General features: G+C 40.6%; 1 protein-coding gene across 1 annotated transcript in view; it reads left to right on the forward strand.

The window, feature by feature from the left end:
* Positions 1-21,254, forward strand: part of IQCH (IQ motif containing H) — an 80,358-nt gene that overhangs the window by 32,176 nt on the left and 26,928 nt on the right. Inside the window, exons 9-10 of the mRNA XM_077828105.1 lie at positions 9,541-9,661; positions 10,827-11,113. Of these exons, the coding sequence (XP_077684231.1) occupies positions 9,541-9,661; positions 10,827-11,113 (408 nt within the window). The remainder of the gene's footprint in view (positions 1-9,540; positions 9,662-10,826; positions 11,114-21,254) is intronic.

Raw genomic sequence — 21,254 nt, forward strand, 5'->3', positions numbered from 1 at the left:
GGGGCTTAAGGTGACAGGAAGTTTTAAAGATAAGGAACCCTAGGTTGGGGGCAGAGAAAGGGATGAGTGCAGGAGATGTAGAAGAGGAGAGAAGTGAAGGTGGCATAGAGAAAAGCAAACTGAATATGGCAGCAGTGGAAGAGAAGGTTTAACATTACAAATTGGCCAGTAGCAACAGAGCCGTGAGAACGCTCTGAATCGTACATCTGTTGCTGAAAGAAAAAGGCTCTTTAACACACAACGTATCGTTTTATTTAAGTTTTACGGTTTTTTAAATCACTGTTTCTGACTATATCACTGTAATTTTGTCATTATTATTTGTATTACTGCTGCACCTCGGAGCCCTAGTCATGGACCAGAACACCAAACAAAGACATCTAGGTCCTGGTTAACTCACTAAAATTAGTGATAGAGATTTCAAATCTTTTCAGAGGCAGATAAAGCACAGAAAACTCAAATTTCCATCAGTATTGACTAAATATTTTAACACTGGTTTTAGGATTTGAGATTGATCACCATTGGAAAATCCCAGGTTCAGATGCCAGAAATAGCCAACCGTTACCTTAACATTTAACATTATTGATCATTTTTCAAAAATTCCTTAAAAAAAGAATTAAATAAATTCAGAGATTATCTGAAAATCAGGAATAGTAGTAAAGAGGTGTATAACTCTTTGCCTAGGGTTCCACAAGGAAAATAAGCTTTATGAACAGTTTTCATCACACTTTGCATCTTTCCAAAAGTAAGGAACTCAAAATAAGCAGCATGTATTTATCAACCAACTCAAAATATAACTACAAGACTGCCAAAGCCTTAACTTCAAGCTTTATAACTAAGCTCTGTTATTCTCTTATACACATTAATGTTGCTGAACATGTACTTTCCACTTCCTAAAACTCATACTTATTCTTATCACATTTGTTAATCACATTCTGTAACAGATTCTAAAATAGTCTGGTGCCAGAAATGTTACAGAGATTGCTGGGGTTCACAAACAGTTGTGTTTGCTGACATACCTACTAAGGGTCTGTGGAAAAAATTCTTTAAACAAGCGGTCTTTCCTGCTGATTTTATTGATTTCACATGCAGTTTTTGGTATGATCATTTTTCCAGCCTGAAGGAGACCAGAAACACAGAGAGTTGCACAGAAAATCCACATAGAATATTTTGAAAGGTGTGACAGGCTTTTAAAATTTCTTTTAATTTAATGTGGTGTACAGTAGGATGGTAAAAATTATCTTGGCTAAAGGAACAGATCCCTGCTAGCTTCAAACTGTGCAGTTCAGGGTTGTTTCCTCCCTAACAAATATAGCCAGTGCTCCATCAACAGACTACCTTGAGTAGTTTACATATTTATTATATCTGAGAACGATCTGCAGTGTTCTCATTCAGTCAATTATTATATTTATGTAGCTGCTGGAGTTATGTTTCAGGTGATTCTTAAATCCTAAGTAAATAACAAAGCATGATAATTGTATCCTTTGGTTAAATTAAAACCATGATATCCATTCCTAGGACCTACAATAATCAGATATGCAAGCTGTTGGTTTGTATGTCCTATTGATTTAATATGCTTCTAATCAGTACATAAAGCTATAGGCCTGCAGTGTTAATTTTTCATATGCTTACAAAGTACCCTTTGATTTTCTGTCACGCGTTAATTACAGTGTTTTGCCATTAAATAGGAAGCTTTGTGTAAACTAATTACTAGGTAATCATTGTCTACCGCAAGCGTGCTGTTTGTACCTTTTATTTTATTCTAAAAATGCACAGATCTCGCAGTCTGGAACCACTATACCTTCCAGCCATTAGCTCTCACTAATTCATAGCATTATTGTGTTAGGATTGTAGGAGTTGTAATTGTTGTGGTATCAGTGCTGTTAATTACCGGAGTAAACAGTTGAAATGGTGCCAAGGTCTATTGTACAAGGCAGAGAGAAGGAGGTTTAAATGTTACTTCCACCATCTGGGGACTGGAGTAGAGGCAAATGCTAGAAAACAGCAGTGAGGCAATATCAGAACTTCAGCTCCAGGGTTTTAGGCCATATGGATCTAGAATATTTTGAATCAATTGAAGTTAACTGCCAGTTTTTAGCAATAACAGTGTGGAAGGAGAGGATAAAGCAAGAACACTAAAGAAATCTGAAAATTGTTAGTGTTATCACATGCAATAAAATGCCTGTTTGGATTATTTTAAAAATGTTTGTTTTGCTAAAATCCGAAAAGACAAGTCTAAGACTAAAAGAAGTTCAACCGTGTGTCACTTGTGAAACATGACATAGTTTTTCTCATTCTGCTCTGTAGGTTGTTTTGAAAAATAGCTCTGTAGTTTACATGGAGTACTTGTGAATTTACTGAGATTATCCATACAAGGCTTTTTAGTAAGTTTATTTTTTTAATCACACTTTTAAAATGCACTTAGATTTTTTTCTCTATGGAAGCAGACAAAGAGGACGGCCAATGAAATAAAGCAAATTATGTAGAATTTGTAGAATTATGTAAAAAAATATATTTTTTAAACACTTGGAAAATCTAGTGAACTTGAGGGGGCATGAACTGAGCATGTATTCCTAGGGGTCTGATACACCAAAAGTGTGCACTCAGGTGCTACTCTCATAGGAATTACTATCTAAGGCTCTGATCCTGCAAACACTTTGCCTGTGAGTGTTTCCACTGACTTCAAATTTTTATTTTTTTTTTTAAAAGAAAACCTTTGTTTGGGAAAATATTATTAAGAAAACATAGTATTACCCCAGCCCTCCATAGAGAAATGGGTTTATTGGGAAAATTATTTATTTGGGAAATTAGGATCCTATCTTGCAAAACACTTACACATGTGCTTCTCTTTAAGCACAAAATAGAACTCCACCAGTCACATTGGTTAAAAAAAAAGCCATTGTATAAAATTGTCATAATCTCAATTAAATTACACTTGTGCTGTGTATAAATCTGCATGGCTATTTGATAATATCACTTTGCCTCTAAGCTCCTCTTTCTGTCTGATTTTTGGTGGCACTGGATATAGTGTTTTTATATTTAATTTTCTCCAAATTTTGTTTTCCAAGGTGAAATCTACAAAAATAAAAAAAAGAGGCCTCTGTAGCTTGCTGCTGTCACTGGTTTCGTATCATTGAGAGGAAATAGAAGGGATCTCTCTTTCTAAACAGTCCTGGTTTATTTATTTTTTTTATTGGTCTGTTAGCAGATGTTGAAGTAGTTCAGGGCACAATGTAAACATGCTTTTAAATAGAGGTATTGTAAGTAGCAAAGTATACAATGAAACTGGAGCAATGGGGGTTTTTTGGACTAGGACAATGTTCTCTGCTTTTTTGTGTGCATGTAGCTGAATTTAGAATTAAAAGAAGTGCTTGATCTTTATATATTGAAATCCTCAGCGTGCAGAGTGACAGCGTGAGCCAGAAGAGAAAACCATGGCCCCATGTGGTGTGAAAAAAGGAACAGCAGTTTAAGTGCTGGAAAGTTGAAAGAGAACTAACCTCCTTGTTCTTGTAGTCAAGGAAAGTGGTTGTTTTGTGCTCTCATATCGAAGCATAGCATATGTGCCTCAGTTTGACAAAAAGCCTCTTGAGTCAAAGCAACCCTGTGTGCTGATCCAAAACGAAGGCCACAATAATGAGGGACGGGCCTCTCAAGAAGCAGTGAGTAGATAATACTACATAAGTAGAGAATTCTATGTAGTGTTCTCTCCATTCTACTTAATGCAAGTCGAAACCACGGTGAATTGCTTGCCATCCAGCCGAAATGGGCCATTAGCTATCAGGGAAAATTGTCTTTGCTACTTTCAGCAGATGGAGCAAATATTTTACAAAGCAATTTTACATACAAAAAACATTTGTGTTACTTGGTAATGACGGCTGTTTTACATGATGTTACCTTCTCCCAGAACATATTTTTTTAGCTCATGGAAGGCAAAATTGGCACTTTTTAATTTTAAAATTTGCAGTTAACAATTAAATGTTCGTTCTCAAACCAGCTTTTAAACTTTAAGTAGGTGTGTGGTAGGCAATGTATCATGTCCAAAACCGTTTCCGTTCCCCCCCCCCCCCCCCGCAACCTTTCAAAATGTTTTTGGTCTTTAGCCTAGATTAGGTATCATATACCTGTCTGGACAAGAAAGAATATCCACTCTTTGTCAGTTGCAAATAAGGGAGCACTGACAGTAAGGTGGGACAGCAGTCAGGACATAAGCTTTAGACTCTTCCCATGCTTGCCAGTGCTTGTAAGAATATAAGAGTAAATAGGGTCGGACATAATACAAAGGAGAGCAGATCCTCAGCTGGTATAGCTGTCATAACTCCATTTGGAGCTATGGCAATTTACAACCCTTTGTACTGTTCTTCTCTGGCCCATTCGGCTTTTTGCAGCATCGTTGGAGCCATGTTGGTCCCAGGATACGAGAGATAAGGTAGGTGAGGTAATATCTTTTATTGAACCAGCTTCTCTTGGTAAAAGGAACAAGCTTTTGAGCCACACAGAGCCCTTCCTTCCTCAGGTCTGAAGAAGAGCTCTGTGTAGTTCAAAAGTTTGTGCCTTCTACACACAGAAGTTGGTACAATAAAAGACATTACGTCTCCTACCTTATCTCTCCCATTCCTCTTTACTTATCTGGGATTTCTTTCTTTGCTCTATTTGCTTCTAAGGCCCACATAGCTTCCTTTCACTCTGATACCATCTATAAGCCCCAGGCCTTTCTCATGCACTCCGCTCCACAGCTTCTTTCTATCCTGGGTCTCTCTATTTCTAGGCCTATTTCTCTCTTCTCTTCTCTTCTCTTCTCTTCCTTTATTTGTTGCCTGATCTTTCTCAACTAGATCTGCTCTCTGTTCCTTCCAGACACCCCACCTCCTGTCCTAACATTATCTCTTGTGGCTACTATTATTGTCACACAGCCTTGCAAATTTCTGTTTGCTCTAGGGCCAGGAATATTTTTTGATAGAAGAGGAAAAAATAATTATTTTTCTTGCTCATCCATCATTAGGGCAAAGAGCAGGTAAGCAGACTTTGTGCCTGGGCTTGTCATGTAAAGTGCAACAAAAAAATATCGGTGCTGACCCTTTTTTGCTGGCACAGAGAAACATGAGCGGAGAGGTTAAATTCAGTAAGCCTATCATTCTGCATCAGTCTGGGGCCATAATTCAGATCATAAGAGTAAGTTCTGCTGAGCTACTGTCCAACTTAAATAAAATTGTCATGAAGATCAGAGACTCTTTTAAAAGGTCTGGCTTCATGAGTAAATGTCTGAACTACTGGTTTGAGGGGGGTTGAATTTTATTTTAATGAATTCTCTCCTCTCTGCTATACTCCGTGTAGTTGGCAGTATTACCTCTCTAGGGGCACACAGTGATGGAGACACTTCAGCTAGGAACTAGATTATTAAGGGAACTTCAGGTGGGTTTGATCCCAGTTCTACTGAGAAAATTTGAAAAATGTGATAGTTTATTTTAGAGCCACCGCCTTCTCCCTATGAGTTGATTTTCCTTCGCCCTTGTGATAGCTGGGAGATAGTATTTCCTAGGCTACGTGTGAAGATGTACAACTCTGTGTGGTCTGCATAAGGCTGGCATCTGAGCCCATGGTGTCTCACAATGTCCTTCAGAGGTGTCATGTAAAGAACAAGATGTGGGACTTAGCAGGTGAAAGATCTGGAGATGAAGGGGCAGATTCTCATCACTACTTTCTGGGTGTGGTTGGCTAAGAAAGACCAAAGCCATTTATTGGTCCCTACAAGTTCTCTAGGAAAGTGAACAATATCTCATTAGAGTGCAGTATCAAATTTTGCCAAAGGGTGCCATAGTGTGAAAAAGGATGTTTGATCATTTTCCATGGCTACGGGGAGACCATTCGTTAGCACCATATTATGCTGTGTCATGGTCTAAACCCCAGCTAGCAGGGATTAAGAATATTAGTGGAGATTAAGTATTGCCAGAGTTGGCATTTTACCAGCTTCTTAATCAACTGGCTCAGGAACTGGAGACTGGCCGCTGGGCAGTAGTTAGTAACATCAGTTGTAGCAAGCGATGACTTGTTGAGTATCAGCTCGAATGTGCAAAGTGGTTGAGGAGAAGAGCTTAGTGACTTATTTGTAACAGGCGACAAGAATGGTTAGGGTAATAGAACAACTTCCATATGAGGAGAGATTTAAAAGACTGACTGTTCAGTTTAGGAAAGAGACGACTAAGGAGGGATAGGACAGAGGTCTATAAAATCATTCCTGGGGTGGAGAAAGTGACTAGGGAAGTGTTGTTTACCCCTTCACATAACACACGAACCAGGGGTGACCCAATGAAATTAAGAGGCAGCAGGTTTAAAACAAACCAAAGAAAGTACTTCTTCATACAATGCACAGTCAACCTGTGGAACTCATTGCCAGGGGATGTTGTGAAGGCCAAAAGTATAAGTAGGTTCGAAAAAGAATTAGATAAGTTCTGGAGGATAGGTCCATGAATGGCTGTTAGCCATGTAGTCAGAGACACAACCCCATACTTTGGGTATCCTAAAATCCCTGACTGCAAGAAGCTGGGACTGGATGACAGGAAATGGATCACTCAATAAATTGCCCTGTTCTGTTCATTCTGTCTGAAGTGTCTGGCACCAGCCACTGTCAGAAGACAGGATGCAGGGCTAGATGGACCATTAGTCTGACCCAGTATGGCTATTCTTATGTAACCGTTAGCTCTCACAGTCTCTTGGGATAGTTATATTTAAAGGCAAAACACAAGCCCTGATGAACCCAACTGGTCTTTGCTCACTGTTCTGATGTTTTAATCAATCTTGAATTCCCTGGTATAGTTCCTGCTTAGATGAGTTTGCTTTATGTCACTGTTCGGCTACAGTTCTGATCCTTGACCTCACAGTTTGGAATAGGAATAAATCACACCGTTAGTGTCTCAGTATCCTGTGGTTGTCTGCTCAGAGGGAGACCTAATCAGCTGCAGTTACCATTGGTATTTTCGACCCTAGAGTAGATGCTCTTAGGAACTCCAGTTTGTATTATAGGCTGGTATGAGAAACTTAAGTTGAAAACCAAAAAGAGTTCTTTCTTGTTGGCAGTATTGCTATGGGGCATTACTTTTAAGAATTAAAGTCACACTGTGGTATCTTTTCACCTTATAGGAAGAATGGCAATTGTACAATTTGAGCTGTCACTGCAAACTTGTGGGAACCATATTCTTACCTCATTTAGGTGTAAATTCAGAGTGACTCCAGTGAAGTCAGTATGGGCAGACAAATTCTAAAGTCATGAGGCCACACATGGACAGTACTCTGCCAGCAGCTTCTTCCTGCTTAAACTTAGGGGTCTCCAGCTCAGACCCCTATACTGATCATAAGTTCAAGTGTATTGTACAGGGAAAGAGCCATTCTCTCGGACAGGTATGTCCCATGCCTGAACTGGTAAAAAACAAACACTTTGTACTCTGCTCAGCTGTCAATAGGCAGCCAGTGCAAATCCCACAGTTAATGCAATATTCTCACAGCAAGAAACCACTCAACAAGCAGGCTGCTGCATTGTATACAAGCTTCAGTTTCCAGATGGATTTAAGGTGCAGAAGTATGCAGAGAGCACTGCAGAGCAGACAATTCTAGAGGTGACAAAAGCATTGATGACAGTAGCAAGACCAACATTCGAAAAAGTCCCAGCTTCCAAACCAGACACGGAGGGAAAAATATAAAATAAAAAATCATCAGGGGGACAACTCAAGGAGTAAGGTACTAGTCAGCGTGGATGACAGAACGTGGCTCAGGGTTAGGCTAAGGGCCAGCAGTAAGCAATGTCTTTCCAAAAACTTACTCTTGTGTTGTGTTCTTCTCACACAAGACCTAGACCACCAGAACTTTGTCTGATGTGGATCCCGGACTGCATACTGCAAAGGCAGGACAAGCTGATAAATGAAACCTCATGTGCCAAATGATGCAGTTGGTTTCACTGGCCCAAAATAGCCCATCTCTATTAACCTTCAGGGCACACTGCAAAACCCATGTGTTATGCTCAGACTTTGGAAGAGCAGGGAACAGGTTGAGAGGTGGTAACTTGGGCAGAGGTCGATGGTATTGTGTTATTTCAGGCTAATCATCTGGGATGGTTTTGGCTCTGAGTGAAATGTTGTGCTGCTAAATTTATTTATTTATTGACGATAAGTGTTTTTAAAAGGTTTGTCAGTGGCACCTAGAGCCAGCAATAGACACTTAAAAATATATACCACTTAGGTCCTTATATCACCCCCATTGTGTAACATCTGAGTACCTCACCGTTTTTAATGTATTTACCCTCACTACACCCCTGTGGTATAGAGCAGTGCTATTATTCCCATTGTACAGATGAGGACCGGGGGCACAGAGAAACTAAGTGACTTGCCTATAGTCACACAGGAAGTCTCTGGCAGAGCATGGAAACCAGATGTCCCCTATCCCAGGCTGTTGCCCTTAGCCACTGGGCCATACTTCCTCTGCTACTTTTTGTAGATAAATCCAAAATTAATCAGAATAAATATGAATTAAAAAAACCTTTTATGTCACATTGCACGTTATGGAAGTAAGAGGATTCATTGATTGCTCATGCAGAGTAGCGGTTTTGTTCATATTTATACAGTTTTAATCACAAAATTATACTGAGCACCTTCCGAGCCCAAAACAAGGTCAGGGCTCAGAATGTTGCCAGGATCGGCGGATAAGTGGTCCTCTTCTGGCGCGTGGGACATTTCCTTCTGTTTTACATCCTTCTGAAATGAGAAAGAGACCCAGGGGAAGCATGAAAATGCTTATGAAGTAGCAAGAAAGAGGGGCTCAGGGCTTTAGAGTCAGGGTCCTCGCACTTTACATACTTGTTCACCTCTGGGCCTCTTGAACAGCAAAGACAATGGAGTTATTTTTTGCCAAGATACGTTTGATGGTTTTTGTGATAATACTGGCAGGGACTGAAGCTGTTTTATATCCTATAATATGAAAAATCAAATTCCAACCAAAGGTAGAGAGCCATCAAACAATCCTTTAGTTTGCTTGTCTCACAAATTGTAGAGATTTACAAGGATACCTCCCATCGTGTATACGCTTTGTATGTAATGCTACCAACCTTGCATGGGCTCCCCCAAATTCATGATGAATAAAATGCTGAGTTTTGCCTTGAGTTTAAAAGTAAAAGAGTGAGGAAGAGTATTATTGGAAACCATAGCCATTTTAACACACTCTGTTTTAAAATACAAATATTGTAGAAGTTATCGACTGTTGATATCCACTAAGCCAGGACCCAAGGCTTTTATGTCATTTACAACCACAAGGTCATGTTACTGGTAAAAGTGATAATAGAATAGATGCTATGCTGAAAACAAATCAGCCTGTCAGAAAAAAAGACTATTTTGGATAAATGTAAGGAGAAAAATTAAAAAAGCCTGTCTGACTGTGAGTAAACAGTAACCACTTTTTTTTTTTTGGTGCCTGTTGGAGGCCTGGTTTTTAATCACCCCACAAGCAGTTTTCATTTCTGTAGTAAAATTGCTTGTGGTTCTATTTAATTTGTTTCTGCAGGAGCCAGCTTTGGTGAAGATCTCCCAGGAGCTCCCGGGCCTTTTAGCACAGCACGCACAGCCAGTCAATGAGAAACGATTTCCTACATGGGAAAAATTTCTCCAAACATTTCTTAGTCAAGGTAAATAAGACTGCAAAGTTCCTGTTAAGTATTATAATGGGTAATTATACCATACTGTACACCATCTTCTTGTTAATCTTGGGCTTGTTTAAAAATTCTTATTTCCACATTATATTTAACTGTCCATTTAAGAATTATATATAGGCAGTTATTCTATCATTCTTATATCCTACTCACATGTTTAACCTGAACATTGACGCTACCTCATCTACAGTATTCTGAGTGAATAAGGACCAACCATTTTAATTTTGTGTTACTACATTGGAGCTTATGTTGCATTTGGCAAAGAAGCTCAGCAGGAAATGTCAGCATGTGGACTTGTGGAATCCAAAACTATTCGTAGCTCAGTCCTGGAATGCGTTGCCTAGGGAGGTGGTGGAATCTCCTTCCTTGGAAGTTTTTAAGGTCAGGCTTGACAAAGCCCTGGCTGGGATGATTTAACTGGGAATTGGTCCTGCTTCGAGCAGGGGGTTGGACTAGATGACCTTCAGGGGTCCCTTCCAACCCTGATATTCTATGATTCTATGATTCCTCTGAGTTATTGGTCAGGAAACAACTGAGGGAGTGTGGTTTTGCCATCCCTCTGGACCAGAAAGTGAGTTGCATGTAGCACTAGTTGCCTACTGAGGGAAGGAATTCGCAAGTACCATATAACCCCCAAGCCATTCTTCCATCAGACATGTTAAGTAAGTTTCTGGAGTGAAGTTCCCTGCAGTTATATTAAATTTGATACATTCCATGGATTTCATTATCTGTAGAAGAGTCAAGGGTAGATCAGGATTCCCACTTGAAAATGGTTTTGGGAAAAGAGCACCCACTGTCACATTTAGGAATTGTATGAAAAACATCATTTATCATAGCTGAATCAAATATGTAATAGACAACAGTAAGTTAACACAGAATGCCAAATAATCCTGTTAATGCTCTCCCTATGAACAGCTATGTAGGGTTGTGGTTTAGAGTACATACACTTCATTTTCTAAGAGATGCAGAGGGGTTAGCTACACAGTTCTTATTACATTTTATTTATTTAAGGGATTTCTGTAGCAGTCCTCATCATAGTGTCTGAGTGCAATAGATGTGGCTGGTTGAATTCTGTGTGACTCTGAAAATGCTGGAGTTTGAATTCTGTTACAAGTCTAACAAAAAATTCCTTTCTTACCAGGTGGTGTGATAGAAGCCTTTCCACCCTCAGAAAATGTCACCAACCTTACAGTGGATATGTTGATAGAGCCAATGGGAGACATAAAGATAGTTTCATCCGGAGATCAGATCCACGCAGATGGTCCTTTGCAATCATCTGGCACCACTGTTCCACAGTGTTCAGTTGATCCAGCAGTTCTTAATTCATTATGTTTAAAAATTGGAGAGGCCTGCAAATCTAGAGGGGTGCTTGGCTACTTCTCAGTTGATCTTGTAACTTTCATCCACCCGCAAACAATGGAGCAGCAGGTGAGTTGGACAGAAATACTTTACCACATAGTGTCCCAGAAATATCTGAAATACCCACAATGCTCTAGCAGATCATGTGAAAGGCATTACATTTAAAAATTCATTGAGCTAATCAACTTTTCCCCTGCAGACAAATTCTGACATTTCTGTGCTTCCAATTCTCCATCTGTAAAATGGGCATAATCCTTCCACCTGGAGCTTTCGTGAGCCTTAGTTCGGTAATATTTGAAAGTGTTTTGAGTTCTTCGGATAGAAACTGCTGTATAAGTGCAAAATATCTTTTTCATAAATTTAGTGGTTATGAAAGTTACCACACAGATGGTGGTAGAGATTTAACTCCAGAGATCAGGTACCACACAAGCAATGCAAGTGTAAGTGTTACACTCCTCCATTAACCTGCCTAAACCATCATCTAGAGGAACCTCCTTCAGTCACTCAACCAATTCAATCATTGGTTCATTTCAATCCATGCGTCTCTGTCAAAACTGACTACAAGGGTTCCAGTAGTACTAACTATAAGGATGGGTTTTGTGATGTGGAATTTGTCCACTCTGTACTGTTCTGAAATCCCCCACTCATTTTGCACAGCTGATCACAGATTGGATAGTTGTCAGAGGCTGATGAGTCCTGTGTTGTACCAGCCTGGTCCTGATTTGAAATGGTGACATAGTGGTCTGATGCACTATATTTAATATTGCCAATTTCTGAGCCATCTAGCCCTCCTCCCCCAATTAAAATTTTAAAGGGAAAGTGTTAGTATTAGCAGAATGTTGACTAGTTTGAACCTCTGTTTTTTCTCTTAAAAATTCTATGGATTATGCTTGATACGCTGAATTACTTCAATAAGAGTTTAGGTCCTGAAGGTTCTGCACAATTCTGCAGAAAGGAGTCATTCTGTGGCTGCAGAATTGTGGAATAGATGGGGCCCTGACAATATACTTTCCCCCCATCCAGCCTTCTGAGGCAAAGATCTGAGAAGAAGAGTTGGCTCTGTACCGTGCCCTAAAGGTCAAGAGACTCATGCCCTGTCTGATGAACTGTGAAAGTGAGTTTCAGGGTACAGTGTGTTACACTGAAAATACCCTGGCACCAGCTTTCTGATATTCAGATTTAAACCATGTAAGACGAAGTGATATCGACTGATCGCTGTTGCAGCGGTATGTCGGGTGAGAGGTAGTCTTTCAGAGAGCCAGGGCCAAGCAAGGTTGGGTTATATTGAAAGAGCAACTCCTTGAATTACACCTAGAAGCACCTGTTCTCGGAAGCCCAGTGTAGTTTTAGGAGCTGTGGTGCAATGTGCAACCTACAGGAGCCACAAAGAAGCCGATGAAGTAGATGAGAGCGGTGATCAAACAGAATCCTGTGGAACTCTGCCTGGGAGAGCCCTTACTGTGAATGACCAATCGCTTGTCTTTAAAGAGGTAAAATCAGAACTACTCAAGTAGCTCCATCTACTCCTGCCTGAGTCTGCAAGTCAATCAGCAAAACCTCATTGTCAGCTGTATCAGACTTCTGACAAGATGAAAAGTGATGTAATAAATCCACCAGGCAGAGTATCAGTTCCAAAACACGCTGCTGCCTAAGGCAGCTCGGAGAGAAAGAAGAGTAGTTGGGACCACACTCTTTCTTATAGACCCTCCCACTCAACATCCACATTCCTCAGGGGGTGTGATGCTCTAGTAGTCGCTTCTTTCCAGATGGTCTCAAGCTTGCAGCACCAACGAACCCACAGTCAAGAGCATGGATTTACAGAGGCAGTGTACACACAATTACAATTAGAGGTGAGTTACCCTCTTTATAGCATATTTTTGGGGTGGGGCACTGCATCAGCAGGTGACAAAGGAATTATTTCGAGTGTGTGCTGAAAACGATACAATTTTTAATTTCATTATTTTAGTATCTTTTCTGGAAGGGTTCATAATGCAAACGACCCATCTAATTTTATTAGCTTGAAACATGCTGAAAATTGCTAACTCTTGTTCCATATTTATTTCCTTTTCCTTCTGGCATGAACAAGGCTGATCAGCTTTGACAAAATTGTGGGACAAAATATCGATCTTGTCGTGTGTTTTGCTGATCTTGAGTAATCTTGCATTTGTTTTGTTTAAACGGTCAGATTTCTCTGTCATTATGAGATCTTCCACCAAAAAAATCCTAATTATCAAATTCCAACTACTCTGAATATTTTCTTCTTTAAAAGAAAGGAAATCATGTTATTAAATTAAAAGGGGCATTGAGATTAAGGGATTTTGCAATTTACACAATTGGCCAACAATGAAAGCCAGGTTTAGAGACCGAAAACTAATGATAAAACTTAAAAAGGTGGAGTCTTTGCAGGTTGTTGTGAGCACTGCTATACAGTTATTGGGTACTGTCAAGGTTCCTTCCCCACTCTGAACTCTAGGGTACAGATGTGGGGACCTGCATGAAAGACCCCCTAAGTTTATTCTTACCAGCTTAGGTTAAAAGCTACCACCACCAAAGTGTTACACAAAGAACAGGGAAAGTGCCCACTTGGAAACGTCTCCCCCCCCAAAATATCCCCCCAAGCACAACACCCACTTTCCTGGGGAAGGCTTGATTAAAAAATCCTCACCAATTTGCATAGGTGAACACAGACCCAAACCCTTGGATCTTAAGAACAAGGAAAAAAAAACAATCAGGTTCTTGAAAGCGAATTTTAATTAAAGAAAAAGTAAAAGAATCACCTCTGTAAAATCAGGATGGTAAATACCGTACAGGGTAATCAGATTCAAAACATAGAGAATCCCTCTAGGCAAAACCTTAAGTTACAAAAAGACACAAAAACAGGAATATACATTCCATTCAGCACAACTTATTTTATCAGCCATTTAAACAAAACAGAATCTAACGCATATCTAACTCGATTGCTTACTAACTCTACAGGAGTTCTGACCTGCATTCCTGCTCTGGTCCCGGCAAAAAAATCACACAGACAGAGACCCTTTGTCCCCACCCCCAGCTTTGAAAGTATCTTGTCTCCTCATTGGTCATTTTGGTCAGGTGCCAGCAAGGTTATCTTAGCTTCTTAATCCTTTACAGGTGAAAGGGTTTTTCCTCTGGCCAGGAGGGATTTAAAGGTGTTTACCCTTCCCTTTATATTTATGACAGGTACAAATACACATGTTCAAAATCAGGACATATATCAAAATACTAACACAGGGTCCCAGTCATACTAAAGCCCCAGAACCCAAACCTGTTTACATCACAAATTGACAGCCTCTCCCGTTCTGCTGGCTCCTTTCCTATTCACTCCTGATTGCAGAAACTCCTAATTGTCTATGCAAGGTTGTTGTGTTCCAAGGGGCTCAGATAATTAAGACTCTACTATATTTATAAGATCCAACTGCATATATTAACATATGTATTTAATAGAGTAAACTATGCAGCATGGTTGGGGTTTTCAAAGGACCTTATGACAATGACATGCCCAAATCCATTCAATGGAATTAGTGCGCCTACCTCCCATAGGCTGCTTTGAAAATCCCAGCCTATGTGCTTTGTGAAAAGAGGAGGGGAAAAGGCCTAAATACAGGGGTTTCATTTATAGCCCAGAAGTATGGTATCTGTTGGCAAAAGTGAACTCTCTGTAATGACACCACTGTTATGACAATCATGTTCTATTGTAAGTGCAGAGGAAACTGCGGTGATGTTAACTTTGAAATGGGGACCACTGTATATACGTGACCCACAATATGTATGTGCTCCAGTGGTGTGATTTGGATTGTCCTGGAAATTAGCCCCACTGGATAACTTCCATGAAAAGTTTAAAAACAAACAAATAATAAAATGGCTAAAGGGTGAAATCCTGGCTCCACTGAAGTCCGCAGGAGTTTTGTGATTGACATCAATGGAGCCAGGATTCCATCCAAATACAGAAACACTTTCTAGATCATATTAAGGTTGTGGCACATGCTGACAGAAGCCAGGAAAGTTAAAATTAATTAATTCTGTTTGTTCATTATTCCTGTCTGTTCTGTCTTGTTTTCCCTCCCAGTGATTCTACCTTAAAATTTCCTCCATTTGTCAGCTTGTACCACAACTTTAGCATTATCTAAGCACAGTTTTTTAAACTTAATTAGATATAGAGGCAATTAATGATGCCATCTGTCTTGTTGTGTGTGTGAGAGAGAGAGAGAGATTACACAAAAGATTGTGCTTCTGAAAGCACTATTTTTTGGCAAACAAGAAATCCTATTAGACTCTTAGAACGCTCTCACGCTAATTTTAGAAGTACTGATTTTAATGCAGTAGCTGAAAGGCTCAAATAAATTTTCTGGAAGCACTGTATACTTAGGCATCCTTTCAAAGTTATATTTTACAGAAAATATCAAATGATTTATTGTTTTTTTCAGTAAAACTAAAAATTTAAGATATAATTGAACATCTGTTACCAGTACAGTGTAACAGTATTTAAATACTTTAAAATCCCTGAAACCTTCATGAAGTTATATGTATCTTTTACATAAACACAACTCTTCAAGCAATGTGAGGGGCCAGATTTTCAACTGTGGGTGAAATGGGTGCAAACCAACACTTTGTCAAAGTGCACAGAGCAAAAACCCCTGCATTTGCACATGCAGACGGAGGGGAGGGGGTCGGGGTGGGTGTCGGTGTGTGTATAAAAAAATGAGATTTTAAAACTCCATATTTTTCTCTTCAAAGCATGGTTTAAAATCTTTCACTTAATTTTTCAAGACAGTTAGTGTTAGCAAAGTATTTCCTTGCAACATCCATATTTTATCATGTGTCTCATTTATCATAGAACATCAGGGTTGGAACCTCAGGTCATCTAGGGACCTCAGGTCATCTAGTCCAACCCCCTGCTCAAAGCAGGACCAATCCCCAATTTTTGTCCCAGATCCCTAAATGGCCTCCTCAAGCATTGAACTCAGAACCTTGGGTTTAGCAGGCCAGTGCTCAAACCACTGAGCTATCCCTTCCCCCATATATGAGCTGCCTCCGTATATGAGTTGTAATAGCAGCCGGTAGCAAACAGGTTAATCTCTATATGCTGAATAAATAACACAGACTGTCGATCAAACAAGCGGAACAGTCCCAGGTTAGTTATCATTGCTGGCTGATACCATGGAAAAGGTTGCATGAATGTTGCAATGATAAAATAGCCACGATTTGACTAGAGCCTAAGGTCTTGCAGCGGTCCTTGAGGTGCTGGATTAGAATAGAAGAACAAGAGTCTATGGGCCTGACTGTGATTGTCCTGTGTGGGAGTGAGGACACAGAGACTGCTAGAAGCCTTGTCCACCTCCTCAGGCTCACCACCTCAAGAGCCTGTAACAATCAAAGAACCTGTACTTAGGGGAACAGTGGGACCTGTCCTCCTTTGCAACCCATGGGGTGCATATTGACCAAGAGAAGATGAGAAGGAGGACATGGTCTTACCCTTATCCTCTGGCCATGTCATCATTTGAAAGGATGAGGAAGGCTGGGAGGTGGTTCTGTTAACCGGGCCATGTGATGGCTTTGTGCCTCCCTGGGGTGAAGTCCTTCCCATAGTTTCCGTGACAGGGCAGCTCTGCACCACTCTCTGTTCAGATTGATGTCTTAATGGCGCAATTTGAACAGAATGCACAAGAAATCCTAGGCTGAAAGGTACAGAATAATTTAAGGTGTGTTCTCCTTTTGCTTCTTGGAGTGTGTTGTACACCCAGGTCCCCTGCTTTGAGATGAGAACACATTGCTTCATACAATACTATAACCTTTTCAAATATACAAGAACTGCCTGCTTATATTGAATGCAATTTGTCAGACAATTTAATGTGTGATAGAAATGCTTGTTTCTTTTGGTCCCTCCAGTCTGTTCAAGCCCCCTCTCAGTCCGATCCTTAGCCACTGATCTCTTCCATCTATCATTGTCTGGGCACTCTTTAACTAGCTCATGTCTCTCTCGCTTTCCAAACCTAGCACACAGTTTGCTTTGTGTTGTCAGGTGTTCACCCCTCCGATCCCGCCATCCCTGCCAGAGGGGTCTCCAAGGCTTTCTTGGAGCAAACTCTGTTCCTCTCTCATCCCCTCTCCTCCGAGATCCCATCTTGCATCAGACATCCTTCTGAGGGAGTCACCATTAGAGGCCTCACAGCTCAGGAAGGCTCAGCAGCTCCTGAACAAGCCATATCTCCCACTCAAGTGATGGGACCAATGGATGAGGGAACATAGCAGACATGTATCCTCACTGACCAGGGTTTGGGAACACTCTAAATTGTGAGGGAAGGGATGGGATTCCTTTCAGTCCTGAATCTGAACCAGATTTTTAGGTAGTTGAAGAGTGAGGCAAGATGAGTCCTACCACTGAATGCACTGTGCCTGTTACCCCTACCTCTACCCCCCAGCCTCAGAATTTAGCACTAGAGTAAGTTCAGGACTGAGTCTGCTGCAAGGAAAAGCTCCACTACCACGATTTGGTGTAAAAGCCAAGGTAGCGACATTGTCAGAGCTCTCTGCTTGCCTCAGGATTCTACCTTCATCCAAGTGACACATCTCTGTCTATGCGCTGAGAGTCCCCCCTTTGGGGAAGAGCAAAGATACTGGAAGTGCATTACTTGGACAGACTGGATTGCTCCTGATTTCATCCTTCTCCATTTTCCAACTTTACCTTTTAAGGGCAGGCCGTTGCCCCCTCTGAATAATGTCTAACACAGTGTTGATGACATGTCAGTCTCTTACCATGGATTCCAATCCTGCACATACTTACGCACGTGATCCCATTCAGCGGCATGGACCTGCTCACATGTGTAAAGTTTCTCATTAACATATTTGGAGGACCTGGGACATAGATTGCTTCTTCTCATATTGGTCTCATAAATTACAAATTTCTGCTTCCTATCCAGTGATAGTGAGAGTGCCCTGGATCCAGCTGTTCAGATCAAGACTTTTCTTTACCATGAGATCATATTCCACACATAAATTAAGACCTAATTTAAAAGCTAACTAACATTTTATGTAAGCAACAACAGTCCAGGCACGGGGCATGTCCTGGGGATTAATGACCAGCTGGGAGCAGTTGGTGGCCCAAAGCAAATCATCACTCACTTTCTGTGCACTTACAGAGAATTAATGCCTACCTCATTGGCTAATCAGATCACAAAAATAGGGGTATTGTCTGCAATTCAGATATTTATGGCATATCAAATGCCTTCTTGTTTAATGAAGCAACATAAGGAGAGGGATTCTCCATCACACTATGACTATCTGTACACCACTGCTTGAAAGCCCTGGAGCTGGCCTGGGAAGAATTCCACTGGCAAACACACCCTGTAGAACAGCCAGAGGCTGCCCTGCACAGCCCCCCCCTTTGCAAGCCCGGCACGTAACACGACAGGGGAGAGAGCAGTCCCGTTGGGAGGACTGCACTGTAATTTAGAGCAGCCAGGGACCGCTCTAAATTATGTTGAGGGTGACAGAAACCACCAGAGCATCTCACAAGAGTGAGGGTGCTAAAGTGGCTGAAAGCCACCTTTCCACATTTTCTTCCTCCTGGACTATGGCTCTCTGTGTTGTGCTTCCAGGAGACACAGCACAATTTCAGCCAATGATCTGAGCATCTCTGTATAGTCCAAAGCATGAGAGAGACATTTTTATCACTGATTTGACTATTTGTTGCTTTGGGGTATTGATTCATATTAATAATTTATTTACAAAACACCCTTCTGCCAAAACACTTGGGGCACTGCAAAACACGATCAAAATACAATCCATATGCTTTGAAAACCCACCCTCCCTAAAAATCACCCATTAAAAACAGCTGACGGAGATCTGATACCAAAAGAAAGAAAAGAGGAAGAAATGTAATCATGATGGGAATAGAAATAAGGCATCACATTGATAAGATGGAAAAGATCAGAAGAAGACTATTGGTGGTTTTTTCTGACCTTAATTTTTTAAAAAAGCAAACCAAAGATTGAAAACAAACTCTTTAACGGAAGCTGCTATAAATTGTATATAGTTGATGAGTATCTTACTATCAGGGAAGCCAGAGGCCTTTCAATTCTGTTTTACCTTGCTTGACAAGGTCTGTTTTCTTTTTTGTTTGTATAAGTGCTCTTTTTTCAAGAGTTTTATAAAGGCCAAAGTCAGTCTCCAAACAGATAAATAAGGTAATGGTATTTATTGGTGAAATTTATACAAATCTGTGGACACATATTGTGGGATATAAAATACAAAAATAAATATTGACACATCCAGAAATTATCCTTGAATGCAGTCACGGAAACAACAGAGTTTAAATGTGTTCTTTGAGCGAGGAAATACTAGTAAAGAGAAGCATTTATATTTTGGGTGGTGCAAACAAAGTGATTCCTTGTGTACTTTTCATCACAGACTCCAGCATGGCTCACAGCAAATGCTATTCTAGTAGGAGTTAAAAATTCAGAAAACGATATGTTTTATAAATGACCAAAGTATTATTTTTTATGGTAAAGCGTATGCAAGCCCATTCAGTACAAGTTACATAGCAACCCAGGGTTAAGCAGCTCACCTGACTTTTGTACAATGCCGTTTTTCAAAGATCGCAGCGAACTTTATACAAAAGGATCGTTGAAATACAGCCACTTCTAGAGGTTAGAAGGTTGTATTCCCATCTGAACACCACGTAACAGTTTAGGAAATAAAGGGGAAGTATGCCTTGTCTAACTTACTACTACAAAGGAAAAATTTATGTAGGCCATTAGCCAATGGAATTTAGCTTGAACACCTCACCAAGGGTGCTACCTCTACTGTGAGAAATGTGAGGTGATTTTTAAGGATAGCAGTGGTCAGAATATTTGTTTGAGATCTCACCTTGAATGATGGCACTCAAACAACACTGTCCTTTCTTACGCCACTGTAGCACCCAGAAGGAAGGATACTACCTAATGACTCAATGACTTTTCTTAGACATTCACTACTGACCAGGCCTGACAGTGGTTAACGTAAGGTCTGATGAGATCACAGAGCTAAGGCAGTGCAAGTGAGCACTGGATTTTGTTAACTTTACTACAGATAATCTTTGCATCCATTCAAAGTAATCTTACTAAATAGTGATTTCATATTTGTTCATCTAGCAAACTCTACCATCTTTCTAAATACGTTATAGTTACATCAACATTTATTTAGCATTTTTTGAAGGAAGTTGAATAATAATCTTTGGGCAAGGTCTGGTCTAAGTGTAAATCTTCATTATAGTTATCCTGGTTTGCACTGGTGTTACTAAGAGCAAAATTAGGCTCAGGTCTCTCTATACCTGTTTTATGAACCATTACAAGAAATTTAGACAATTTGTAGCATTCTTCAGGAATCTGCATTTCTGAAATGTGCTTCTTGTAGTATTACAGAAAAGGCTAGCAGAGATTCAGAATTCTCCTGCAGAATAACCGCAATGATCTCTTGTTGGACAGTTATGAGTTGCAGTGGTTAGAAAGCTGGCTAGATTGTCGGGCTCAACGGGTAGTGATCAATGGCTCCATGTCTAGTTGGCAGCCATTGGTCCTGGGGCTGGTTTTGTTCAGTATCTTCATTAATGATCTGGAGGATGGTATGGATTGCACCCTCAGAAAGTTTGCAGATGACACTAAACTGGGAGGACAGGTAGATATGCTGGAGGGTAGGGATAGGATACAGAGGGCCCTAGACAAATTAGAGGATTGGGCTAAAAGAAATCTGATGAGGTTCAACAAGAACAAGTGCAGAGTCCTGCACTTAGGACGGAAAAATCCCATGCCCCGCTACAGACTAGGGACTAGGCTCAGCAGCAGTTCTGCAGAAAAGCACCTAGAGGTTACAGTGGACGAGAAGCTGGATATGAGTCAACAGTGTGCCCTTGTTGCCAAGAAGGCCAAAGCCATTTTGGAATGTATAAGTAGGGGCATTGCCAGCAGATCGAGGGACGCGATCGTTCCCCTCTATTCGACATTGGTGAGGCCTCATCTGGAGTACTGTGTCCAGTTTTGGGCCCCACACTACAAGAAGGATGTGGAAAAATTGGAAAGAGTCCAGCGGAGGGCAACAAAAATGATTAGGGGACTGGAACACATGACTTATGAGGAGAGGCTGGGGGAACAGGGATTGTTTAGTCTGCAGAAGAAAAGAATGAGGGGGGATTTGATAACTGCTTTCAACTACCTGA

Source organism: Eretmochelys imbricata, chromosome 10 (genome assembly GCF_965152235.1).
Source record: "Eretmochelys imbricata isolate rEreImb1 chromosome 10, rEreImb1.hap1, whole genome shotgun sequence".
In the NCBI taxonomy this organism is placed as follows: domain Eukaryota; kingdom Metazoa; phylum Chordata; order Testudines; family Cheloniidae; genus Eretmochelys; species Eretmochelys imbricata.